Source organism: Solanum stenotomum, chromosome 2 (genome assembly GCF_019186545.1).
Source record: "Solanum stenotomum isolate F172 chromosome 2, ASM1918654v1, whole genome shotgun sequence".
Lineage (NCBI taxonomy): Eukaryota > Viridiplantae > Streptophyta > Magnoliopsida > Solanales > Solanaceae > Solanum > Solanum stenotomum.
The window spans coordinates 696,836-709,105 of record NC_064283.1 but is presented as its reverse complement, the minus strand read 5'-3'; the positions used below and the strand labels follow the sequence as shown (position 1 = coordinate 709,105).

Below are 12,270 nucleotides of genomic sequence, written 5' to 3'. Positions count from 1 at the left end.
AAGTAACTTGAGAATACTATTACTAATGTTTTACACTTGTAAAACTGTCAAGATCATTTTACTTGCTTCACCTCAAGTAGAACAATGACACAAGTTTAATCAATCCAAGTCATGACCAGTTTGGCCTTTCAACTCTCTCGTCTGTTATGACAAATCTTGGATGATCAAACATTTAATACAACGTTTTCATGATATTTTATTCAACTTGTCTGTACCATAGACAGATGTACACAGTCCACAGATCATGCAGCATAATGCCCGTCGATATACATATGAAGATTGCTACTTGATCTTCATTTTAGGAGTATACTCCCTCAGATCCAACAATTTTAGACATATTGAACCACTTGTATACTCCCTCAGATCCAAAAATTTCAGCTCATTAACACATACTTAATTCACTATTATACAGAAAAAAAAGTAGAGTACTTGTAGAACATTTAACTCCATAGGTGAACATTTTTCCTGTCTTTGCTTATCTGCAACCTTATGAAACCAGCCAACAATAATTACCGTGCTCAGCGCTGATAGTGAATAAAACACTCAGAAGAAGAAAAGATGACAGAAATATGGTTAGATGACATGAAATGTCAAGATTCCTCTTACTCCCTGGCTCTGATCATATCTAATTTGAGCAGTCATTTCAGCTCAAATCCACATAATATGCTAGATACTGATATTTTGCTCATGCGATGGGCGACATGTATGACGGTGAACAGAGTATTTTAGAGGTACAATTAGATGGAACTTATTATATTACAAGATTTAACAATATTAATCTGACAAAACAGATAATATTAACACAAAAACACCACATGATTGAGATGGAAAACATCAGTATATTGAAGTATAGAATAGCCACAAAATTTGTACATTTGCTGCATTCTATATATGACAAATTTTTATATACAAACCGGAAATATTGTTACATTTCGTGTACTCTGTATGTCAAAATCGTATACACAAGATTGAAACACTATATACTTTTTCATAGCACAAAGTTAATGACTGAGAATATTGAGAAGGGAAACTTTATTTTTCAAAAGAAGCCTAAAGATAACTCCCAGTCCCTCCTCTAGTTCTTGCATGCTCGATTCAAATGTCTCGAGTCTTTTAAGTGCACTTAGCATCTGTGATTGATCTATCTTCTCGTTTCGTATAATAAGGAACTCCATATGTATCTTCTCTACTTCCGAGATGTCAATTCCTTCACACGAGACTCTCTTAGGCTTCAACATCTTGGAGGCCAAAGACCAACTACTTGCCTTTGATCTCATCTTTGTATGGAAAATGAAAGATAAGATCAACTCCAACATTGTAATGCTAACATCTTCAACTCCTTTTATTAGCCTAATCAACGATGCAAAGTCGGAATCTTTTCTATTACTATTGACTGATTATTTTCTCTCTGCTTCAAATCTCTGAGACATTTGCATATCACTTTGTTCAATTTCTTGTTAGATGCCGTGTATGCATCAACTTGAGAAGATATGTTAGATTCTCCACCTCTACCTCTTCGAAGAGATGACTCGAGTAGCTGAATACTTTCTTTCATCTGTGAGAAAGTTTCTTGTATCCAAAACATTAAGGGACACATCAGAGACTTGTTCGAGTAATTTGGCATGTTTTTCATGAACTTGTTGGCTAATTGGCAACTTGAGGACATCGTCAACACAATCGTATAATTTTCTTAGTCCATCCAACTTTTGGTTTATCGTCGAGTTAGAAGATGAGGAAGTTCCTTCAGATGACTTCAACCTTTGTAACTGCTCCTCTGCACAAACAATGAGAGGATGAGCTGCTGTAGGCAAGCTCATGGAACGAACATTTGATTCACCATTTCAAGCTGTCGTCTTAATTTTCTTAGTACAGATAAATGACTATGAAGAATATTGCTTGTGAGACTGTTTCTTGGAGAATATTGCTCTAAGGGTGTGTTTGGTATGGATGAGAAACATTTTGTAAGTCATGCAAACGTTACCAACAATTATAACCCTTGGGAAAATGTTGTTTTTAACATTTGCATAACTTACAAAATTTTAGATTTAGATTGTGGTATGATATTTTCTCACAAGATTTTCAATTTATTCAAAGAGGATTTTACACCCTGGCTAAAAAGGTCCATAATTCATCTAACCAAAAAAAAAAAGGGTCATTTAATAAACAGCTTTCTCGAAATGGGACGACAGATGAAAATTTCACCAACATAACACAGAAACCTTCCCTTTGGGTTGGGCCACATTCTTATGACAAGATAAGTGATCCAATGGGCCTTGTAAATCACTAACATTTGCATTACATGGCCACACTACTTCCTTATACCTTCTTCTTTTTTGGTTATCCATTCGATATCTGGAGCCCACATTGGAGCCCCGAATAAATTTGAATCGCGCTTTATAGGGCTCATTCGAGAGTGGCACTGTCAACAACATTTTCTCCATATCCAAGGCTCAAATCCGAAACCTCTGGTTAAGGGTGAAGCAGTCTCACCATTGCACATAACTCTACAAAAGAAACACCTAATGACCTTGAAAACGAATGACCCCACTTGCTTTCAAGGTCAAAAATCAGATTTTGTTGAGCTTGAAATTTTATCTGTAGAACAAAAAAAAGAGGTCAAAAGTTCAAAATCATCCGCCTCGAGGCCATTTATATAAATCACCCCATCGGTATTATTTGGGCCAATTTCTCACTATTGACCAGTGAAGATACTTTTGAAGTCTCTTGCATTTCCACGTCACTTTTCTGTGAATATTTGCGGGCTTTCCATTTTTTCCCACATAAAAGCGACTGGATAACATTGCTGACACGTAGAAGCAACCCAAACCAACATCCAAATCTATGGCTTCCATTCAATTTCTCAAGAACTAGCAAAGACCATTTTTTTATTCTTTTGCATATATAATTGAGTTTTACCATAAATTCCCCAATTTTAAGAACAAGAATTGATCAATCTTGTTCCAACAATGGCCAATTCTGTACTCTCTTCCAATTTCTTGGGTTCACAAATCTTTGTCTCTCCTCCCACACCTAAAACCTCAAAGTATTTCCATTTTCACTCCAAAAGAAAGTGTCTAGTTACTCAATCAATACTCAACAAAAAACCCAATTCAGATAATTTCAAGAATGTTCCATCTAAAGCTGCTTTAGCTGCTTTACTCTTTTCTTCAATCACCCCACAAGCTTTTGCTCTTGATAATACAACCCCAGCACCACCACCACAAGTGCTTGAAGCTGAAGCACCCAAACCCAGTGCCTCAAATTCATTACCCTTTGCTCAAAATATCATTTTGAATGCTCCAAAGACTCAAGCGCAGCCTGCTTCTGACCTTCCTGAAGGTACTCAATGGAGGTACAGTGAGTTCTTGAATGCTGTGAAGAAGGGGAAAGTTGAAAGGGTTAGATTTAGTAAAGACGGAAGTACCCTTCAGCTTACAGCTGTAGATGGGCGTAGAGCTAATGTAATTGTGCCTAATGACCCGGATTTAATCGATATTTTGGCGATGAATGGTGTTGATATATCAGTTTCTGAAGGTGAAGGGGGTAATGGGTTGTTTAGTGTTATTGGGAATTTGTTGTTCCCTATTATTGCTTTTGCTGGGTTGTTTTTCCTTTTCAGGCGGTCTCAGGGCGGCCCGGGTGGGCCTGGAGGACTTGGCGGGCCGATGGATTTCGGCCGGTCTAAGTCCAAGTTTCAGGAGGTGCCTGAAACTGGAGTGACTTTTGCTGATGTTGCTGGTGCTGATCAAGCTAAATTAGAGTTACAGGAAGTGGTTGATTTTTTGAAAAATCCTGATAAGTATACTGCTTTAGGTGCTAAGATACCAAAAGGGTGTCTTTTGGTTGGTCCACCAGGTACTGGGAAGACCCTTTTAGCTAGAGCAGTAGCTGGTGAGGCTGGTGTGCCATTTTTCTCTTGTGCAGCATCAGAGTTTGTTGAGTTGTTTGTGGGTGTGGGAGCTTCTAGAGTTAGGGATTTGTTTGAGAAGGCGAAATCTAAAGCGCCTTGTATTGTGTTTATTGATGAGATTGATGCTGTGGGAAGACAGAGAGGTGCAGGACTTGGTGGTGGAAATGATGAGAGAGAGCAGACTATTAATCAACTTTTGACTGAAATGGATGGGTTCTCTGGAAATTCTGGTGTCATTGTTTTGGCTGCAACTAACAGGCCTGATGTTCTTGATTCTGCTTTGTTGAGACCTGGAAGGTTCGATCGACAAGTGACTGTGGACAGGCCTGATGTTGCTGGTAGAGTCAGGATTCTTCAGGTTAGTTTACTCTGAACATTGTTTTCTTCATTTTATAGATACGAGTATCCTATATCGATTGAATATTTATTTTGAAACCACCTTTGTATTAACATAGTGGTAGAAAGATTATCATGCTGCCTCTAGACTTCAAACAGTTTGTTTCAACCATGTTAATTGTTCCACATTATTGGTTAATAGAGAATCAAAATTGATTTACCAACGAATCGCGAAATGCTATGGTTCTTACATATAATTTCTGAATTATACAGAAGTAATTCCTGAGGTTATCTTGGTTTTTCAACTTTATGCTTGTTGTGGTCTGGTGTTGGGTTCCTCATTCATCATACTTTGGGAGAAAATTTAAAGTTGTGATAAATAGATATCAAAATTAGCAAACTAGTCTCCATTCTTTACGGGCATACATCATGTGGCAGAAAATAATGTGGTTAGTGTTTACCTTGAGGTAATGTGAGTGTTTACTATGTGCATGATCTATTGAGAAAATATTAACTTAGTTGAAATTTTGCCGAACAAGCTTGAGGTGTTCCACTTTGAAAAATGTTTTCCGTTTGCTGAACTGCTCGTCTTACTACTCTGTATGACAGGTGCATTCTAGAGGAAAGGCCCTTGCCAAGGATGTGGACTTTGATAAGATTGCCAGGAGAACACCAGGTTTCACCGGTGCAGATTTGCAGAACTTGATGAATGAAGCAGCCATCCTTGCAGCTAGGCGTGACCTAAAGGAAATAAGCAAAGATGAGATATCCGATGCTCTAGAGAGGATAATTGCTGGCCCGGAGAAGAAAAATGCAGTTGTCTCAGATGAGAAGAAGAAGTTGGTAGCTTATCATGGTACGGCAAAAACTAAATGACACACTTAGTAGTTACTTCCTCCAGATGATCTAGTTACTCGGAGCCTGTTTTTGATTGTGTGCTTACATTTGTATTACAGAGGCTGGCCATGCCTTGGTTGGTGCACTTATGCCCGAATATGATCCTGTTGCCAAGATATCTATAATTCCTCGTGGCCAAGCCGGTGGCCTCACCTTCTTTGCCCCCAGCGAAGAAAGACTTGAGTCAGGCCTGTACAGCAGGAGCTACCTAGAGAATCAAATGGCAGTTGCACTTGGTGGAAGGTCAGTTTTACCTATTATACCTGGATAGATGCTTATTTCCCCAGTCTATCTTGAACTTATAATATGGAAAGATGAAATGTCAGAAATAATATAAAGGGGAGGGGGTGATGCATATTTAAAGGATGAACATGAGTGTCGTGCTATTTTCATCTTTTGCTATACAGAATTGATACTGCTACAATAACTACGTTTTAATCTCATAAAGATGAGGTCAGATAAATGAATCTTCACTGATCATGTTGTTCTATTTAAGCTCATCTCATACACAGATTGTAGGATTGCTAATCATTTTCTATTCATAATTCATCCATGACCTTGCTTACCTCTCAACTTTCTAAACAACCCATTTCTGTTTCTTGAATCCCCTGCTCTTCCAGAGTTGCTGAGGAGGTTATTTTTGGACAAGACAACGTAACAACTGGGGCATCTAACGATTTCATGCAAGTCTCACGAGTAGCAAGGCAGATGGTTGAGAGATTAGGTTTCAGCAAAAAGATAGGTCAAGTTGCCATTGGAGGAGGTGGTGGAAACCCTTTCCTTGGCCAACAGGTACATGATTCGTGCAAGTTGTCTTTTCATAACCTTGCTGTAAGAGTCTTTAACCATGCCTTACAATTTCGTCCTTTAATTTCAGATGTCAACCCAGAAAGACTACTCCATGGCAACAGCCGATGTGGTTGATGCTGAAGTAAGGGAATTGGTTGAAAAGGCATACGAAAGAGCTACGCAAATCATCACAACTCACATTGACATCCTACACAAGCTTGCTCAGTTGTTGATAGAGAAAGAAACTGTTGATGGTGAAGAGTTCATGAGCCTTTTCATCGATGGCAAGGCTGAGCTATTCATTTCCTGATTTCACCAATGTATCTTCACCACTCTATTGTATTAACAAATATACATACAAATGTACACATTGAGAAATTTATTTTTCATATTTTGACAAATCAGAGTGCAAAACTGACATGCGCATATACCAACAGAGCAAATGATTCTCTTCCTTTGTTATACATAGTTCTAAGACAATCACACTCAAAACAAATGATACAGAAATTTGGGCTAATTTTGTGATGACAAGAATAACTGATAGGACCAAAAGAATGATACAAGAGAGGATATTATCAAGATGCACGTCCACCGCGTCTTTTCTCTTCTAGAATTGCAGCCTCATTCAACATGTCAGCTGCATCTTTGTGCATGTCTAGCTTGGATAGGGCAACTGCCTGCATGTAAAATGCAGTTGACCAGTCTGGGTAAACACATTGTGCTTGCATTGCATCTCTAAGGGCAGCATCTGGTTGATCACACATGAGATAACAAAGGCTTCTTCGTGCATAAACAGTTGGAGACACCATCGTTCCCACATCTACAAACTGCAATGAGACACACAGAAATAAGCAGATTGCCTAAAGCAAAGTTGTATTTAGTTCATCCATCTTATGCACATAAGTAAGCTAATGAAAGAACTCTGTTAACCCAAATGCAAGCTAGATCATCATTTGCTACCTAATACAGGACATCTATACGACTACTCCAACAGCTAGAAAAGGTAATGCAGTAAAGCATCCAATGGAGCAGCAAATTTCTTGCCACATCTTGACTAATCTCATTCTCAAAAAGGTCATGCTACAATATTAGCATTGGATTGCAAGGATAGAGCTAGAAATATGATTTGTAGGTTCGGCTGAACCTAGTAGCTTTGGTCCAAATCCTATATTTTTCCTTGGAACCAATAATCTTCAAATCCTGCCTCCATCTCTGATTGGATGGAGCCTATAGATTGGTTGTTCTATTTAACACGGCAGATTTACCAGGCACGCAAATAATTGTGTTACAGCCCGGCAAACAAGATCAGCTTACAGCATGGAATTAGATTTCAAGAATGCATAGACTTAATTTGTTCCTTGGATTATTGGCCAAGGATGATTCAGCGGTCACACAAATAACCAAAAATGTCAACTAGATCACATACAGTATAGAATTAGATGTGGAAAAGACACCATAAACACAGGCCACATTCAGATTTTGGTCTTTCTATTAAATGGTCGAGTATAGATGGCTCTAAGGAAACTGATTATTTATTTTTTTGGAAAAGCCACTGATTTTTAAATTCTAAATCGGATACATGATAGAGACTTTGGAATGTCAATCGACCCACACAAGAAGTGGCAGAAGACCTGTCACTCCTACCCCCAATGAAGATGCATGTCTCAATTAATCAAGGAAGTAACTATTTATGGCATCCAACTGCATAAATGGTATTCTGGAGTTAAAGTTAAGCATATTTTGGTCTACCTCAAGTTTCGTCTGGGTCAGTCTTTTATTGCCAATACTGACCTTACTAGGTTTGAAATAAAGGAAGTTGCAAGTTGTAACCAGTAATGCAGATTGACACATTCTCATTAGATGAAGGCAAATACCTGAGAATAGCAATCTATGGCAGTTTTAAAGTCCTTGTCCCGAAATGCCAAGTCTCCACGCTTTCTTGCCTCCAACATATCCCTCATTTGTTGAGTCCACTCTTGGAAAGACAACTGCATCATTGGGCATCCAGCAACAACATAAAGATGTGAAAGAAACAGATGCTTCTGCAGTGGCAGTTTTGGTCAAGATAATTACCTCATTTGTCCCTTCATCGTCTTTATAATGTGTCATTACCAAAATCTGATGAATAGCTGTGAGATCCATTCTCGAACAAGCATCACCCATTGCAGAAAGAGGGTGCTGTGGAGTTGGTGGAGCTTCCTCACTCTTAGGAATACCCAACATTACATGAGATGCAACCTGCAACCAGAATATCAGAAACTCCATCTAACGTCTAATTGAATAAAACAAAACAATCAATTAGATGAAAATAGAGTCAAACTTCCCAGCAGAAGCAGTTGCTCGGGAACAAAACAAGATGTGGACACAGTATATAACGAGAGACAAAGATAAGGGAGCATCTTCAGATGAAGGAGAAATGAGGAGGCAATATTTGGTAGTTCTGCTTACCAAACAAATTCATTACAATATGAGCTTTTTATTTTCCCATATTCTTTGGATGGGGAAAGGATAGAAAACAAGACATCAAGAAAAATTTGTAGATTATGGTGGTAGGACTAACATCAGGTTTACTTTGCAATGGACCAAGTGTTGAAACAAGGTCTTTGGTATTTGGTCGCTCCCTGGGTTCATACTGTAAGCATCGTGAAGCCAGATCAAATACAACAGTTGCCTCTTCTGTAGAGAAATTTCCCTCCAAATGTGAATCCATTAATAGAAGAATGTTTTTTCCCCGTATCATATCGAGTGCCTGAAACGTAAAGGAATGAACTAAGCACATAAGATTCAAATTTGAAATTTAAAACAGTTTACCATAGGAAAGGGGAGGAATTGCAAAAGAGAAATAAGGTAAACACAATGACACCAATATGGAATGTTCTTCAAGACAAAGTGAAGAAATATACTCTACATTAGTATTAACATCAACTGAATTTCTCCTCTTCCTTTAGAAAGATGATCAAAGACACAAAATGTATGCGGATGTTTAGTCAAAACTGTTTCAAACTCCTAATGTTCCAAGCCTAATGTCCGACTACCCTCCTATTGCTGGTCTGGTAACAATTTTGTACATAGACTCAGACTTACGGAATAATTTCCAGAGTACCAGTACATATATACAAGTATACAACACAAGAGAGCCTAAAATAGTGTTCCCATCATTGATAATGTGACGATCCCCAAGACTTGGTGCAAGAAGAGATGGATGTACAGCTAACAAACAGACTCTAAGAAACTTACATGACCAGGAGGAATATGTTTTCCACTTAGCAAGTCCAAAAGGACAGTTCCATAGCTGAAAACAACACTTTCTTGAGTGACTCTTCCTGCAAATAGACAAGAAATTGTTCATCCCTTAATATCAGTTGACAATGAGAGTGATAATAAACAGAAAATGATATATATCAAAAGAATCACTTAGGCAGATCATAATGGAATCTTCCTTTTTTCAGTTGTCATATTTAAGTTCCATCACCCTTTCTCTGAAAAAGAAAAGAACCAAAAGCAGGAACATAACTTACTACCAGAACACAAATGTATAACACCACCGGCATCAGGAGAGTACATGGCTATGTAGGATTTGAATTCCAAAATCGCTCTAAATTGTGAACTTTCCTAAAGAGATATAGTCTTACCCCTACCCAACCACCAAGCTATCAGTTTACAGTAGCCGATTACTATATCAAGCAAAATTCTGAATATCTTGGTCAGAAATTATAAATTCATAAGAGAAAATGATGACATAATGTATATCAGGTTATTGGAGATGCAGAAGGCACCAAATTCAGTTGCTACCATATTCACAACTTCTGTTGGAATTTCCTTCATTATCTCACATCACAGAATTTTGTCTAACAGCATTCCGGTCTACTATTTATTCGTGCATCAAGAGGTCATGTAACACTGTTGCATTTAAATATCAGGATGTGAATACTAATTTTGCTCCCTGGAAAAAGTTTACTGTAAACACCGAAGGATAGATAACTCAAAAGGCAGGCACTAATTAAGAAGTATTGGAATCATATATATTTCAAAGAATCAACAAATTTAAGATTTTTCTACGTATATATTTGAGATGAGATATTACTTTATACACCATTGAAGTAGACATTTCAATCTGTTCATCCAGGGAGCTCAAGACGTGTGTCTTGATTTACACATTTTATAAGTAAATAGCAATTAGCAAAGTTACTCCATACATCCTCTTACTTTAACACACATGGAATCAGTGTCTCTTTTTAAATCAGCACCAGTCAGCAGTCACAACCTCACATCACAAAATGGCTGTCTCGTGCAAGGAGACTTACCCAGCCAAAAAGTTCCAGTCCCACATAGCATCACTATCCATGGTAATAGTGCTAAGAGGAAAACTTTAGAACTCAACAGAGACAAAAAGTTCAAAATTTTACCATTTCTTAAATACTCAGGAGGTGTATATGCAAGGTTCGTGCTATAACTTTTACCATCCCTGCTATTTTTCATCAGCCCAAAACAAGAAAGACGGGGATCACCACTCTGCCAAAAATCATTTACAGAATTAACACAGTGGTAAAAGTAAATTCAGAAGTCTACATTAGACATTACTCTAGAATGTATGAAGACATTCCAAGCTCTAAAAAAGATGTCCATCAAAGTACCTCATCAAAGAGAACTCTATATGCATTCAAGTCATGGTATAGTGGTCGACCTTCACTGCTACAATAGTCTAATGCTTCAGCAATATATAGAGCCACTCTTAAACGCATAGCCCACTCAAGGGTTTGATTCTCCCCTGCAGAGAAAGAACAAAGCAAATGCATTTCCACAGAAACCATGAGATGAAGCAATATACAATATAAAGGCCAATACATTATATCAGATTAACTAGGAAAGAAAAAATCATAAAGCAACAAAGCAATAAACAAGATATGCTGACAACAGGTGTATCACTAAATTAATGTATGAAGAAGATGACGACAAACACACATTGTCTTTTATAACAAAAGTTAAAAGTTTTTAATGCCCCAACCAATCACTCTGCCTCGCTAATACGACAAAGATGATTATAACAACTAACTACGATACAAATTACCGATAAACCAAAAAACAACGTCAATATCTCCCAACACTTATTGGAGCAAAGCAGTTAATGTCATATTACATCTATCTCTAACTATCAACCGTCAAATTATCTCGATTCTTCTCTTCATTCCCATAGATAAGCTGCAATGAAGCTAAAAAACAAAAGCAGTAAACAACAAACATACAGTGAAACAGATGCTTTGCAAGTGTATCATTTGGCATGTACTCAGCTACAAGCAACCTCTCATCCCCATCAGAGCAGTACCCAATCAAATTTGCCAGCCTTTTATGCCTCAAATTCCCAACACCTGATGCTTCATCCTAATTACAACAACAACAATAACAAAAAATCAGAATAAATAACAACAACACCTCAATCCTAAACGCGGAATCTTAGTAGCTCAATTAGTTGGCTATCAGAACTTTCACATGGCTCTATCCACTATATCCATTCAGGTCAATTTAGGTCAATCTCAAATCCACATTAAACCCTAGCTTCACAAAAAACCCAAGGGCAATACAGTAAATAAATCAAAGTAAGAGGACAATACCGCAAACTGTTTAGGATCAGGCCATGCCGATTTAGTAAACTTCTTAACAGCGATCCACCGCCGATTCTGCAACCGCCCCTTGTAAACCATATTCGGGGCCTTTTCTCCACTTTCAGAAACAATAAACTCTGAACTGAAGTTATTAGTAGCTGCTTTCAGCTCAGAAAACGAAAACTCAGAAAACACCGGAACCCCACCATCTCCGACAGCAGCTCCGGCGCCGGTGCCGTTAGAAGGTCGTGCGTTAACCACCCCATGACGCTGATCTTTCTCTGAGCTCAACTCCTTCAAGATTGAAGATTGACAACAACCCATGATAACCCAAATCAAGAATCCCTTCAATTAAACACCATAACCAATCTTAAACCTCACCCAACCAAAAAAACAGCGAAAAAAGGAATACAACTTTATTATATGATTAAATTAATCATAAAAAATAGCTTTTTTAATCATTTTTTTTCATTTTTGTTTTTTTTTTGGGATTATTATACAGCTAGAGAGATGAAATGGTGAGAATTGCAAAGTGAAAGTGAAAACTCAAAAAACTGTGCTTTCATTGACTCATTTGTCTTTCTCTTACACCTTTTTCTGCTCTGACACAGCTTTCTCTGTTTTTCTTTGTAACTTTGCTTTGTCCTCAAAAAACAAAAAGAAGTTATGAGGGTATTTTCGTCCAGTTTGGTGTTGTTTTATTGTAAAAATCTCGCGGTAAAAAATCTTAATGATAGA

General features: G+C 37.8%; 3 protein-coding genes across 3 annotated transcripts in view; 2 read left to right on the top strand and 1 right to left on the bottom strand.

Annotated features, from left to right (window-relative positions):
* Window positions 1-12,270, top strand: part of LOC125854462 (NADH dehydrogenase [ubiquinone] 1 beta subcomplex subunit 2) — a 151,517-nt gene that overhangs the window by 8,176 nt on the left and 131,071 nt on the right. The gene's annotated exons all lie outside the window — the stretch shown is intronic.
* LOC125854447 (ATP-dependent zinc metalloprotease FTSH, chloroplastic) lies at window positions 2,753-6,333 on the top strand. Its single transcript, XM_049533993.1, has 5 exons — window positions 2,753-4,268; window positions 4,856-5,102; window positions 5,203-5,386; window positions 5,764-5,935; window positions 6,021-6,333. The coding sequence occupies exons 1-5, from the start codon at window positions 2,967-2,969 to the stop codon at window positions 6,240-6,242; spliced, it is 2,127 nt and encodes a 708-aa protein (XP_049389950.1). The 5' UTR covers window positions 2,753-2,966; the 3' UTR covers window positions 6,243-6,333.
* On the bottom strand, window positions 6,297-12,152 carry LOC125854448 (serine/threonine-protein kinase BSK1). Its single transcript, XM_049533994.1, has 9 exons — window positions 11,542-12,152; window positions 11,176-11,311; window positions 10,567-10,700; window positions 10,339-10,444; window positions 9,170-9,255; window positions 8,493-8,681; window positions 8,006-8,170; window positions 7,807-7,920; window positions 6,297-6,759 (listed from the first exon to the last, which is right to left on the bottom strand). The coding sequence occupies exons 1-9, from the start codon at window positions 11,854-11,856 to the stop codon at window positions 6,508-6,510; spliced, it is 1,497 nt and encodes a 498-aa protein (XP_049389951.1). The 5' UTR covers window positions 11,857-12,152; the 3' UTR covers window positions 6,297-6,507.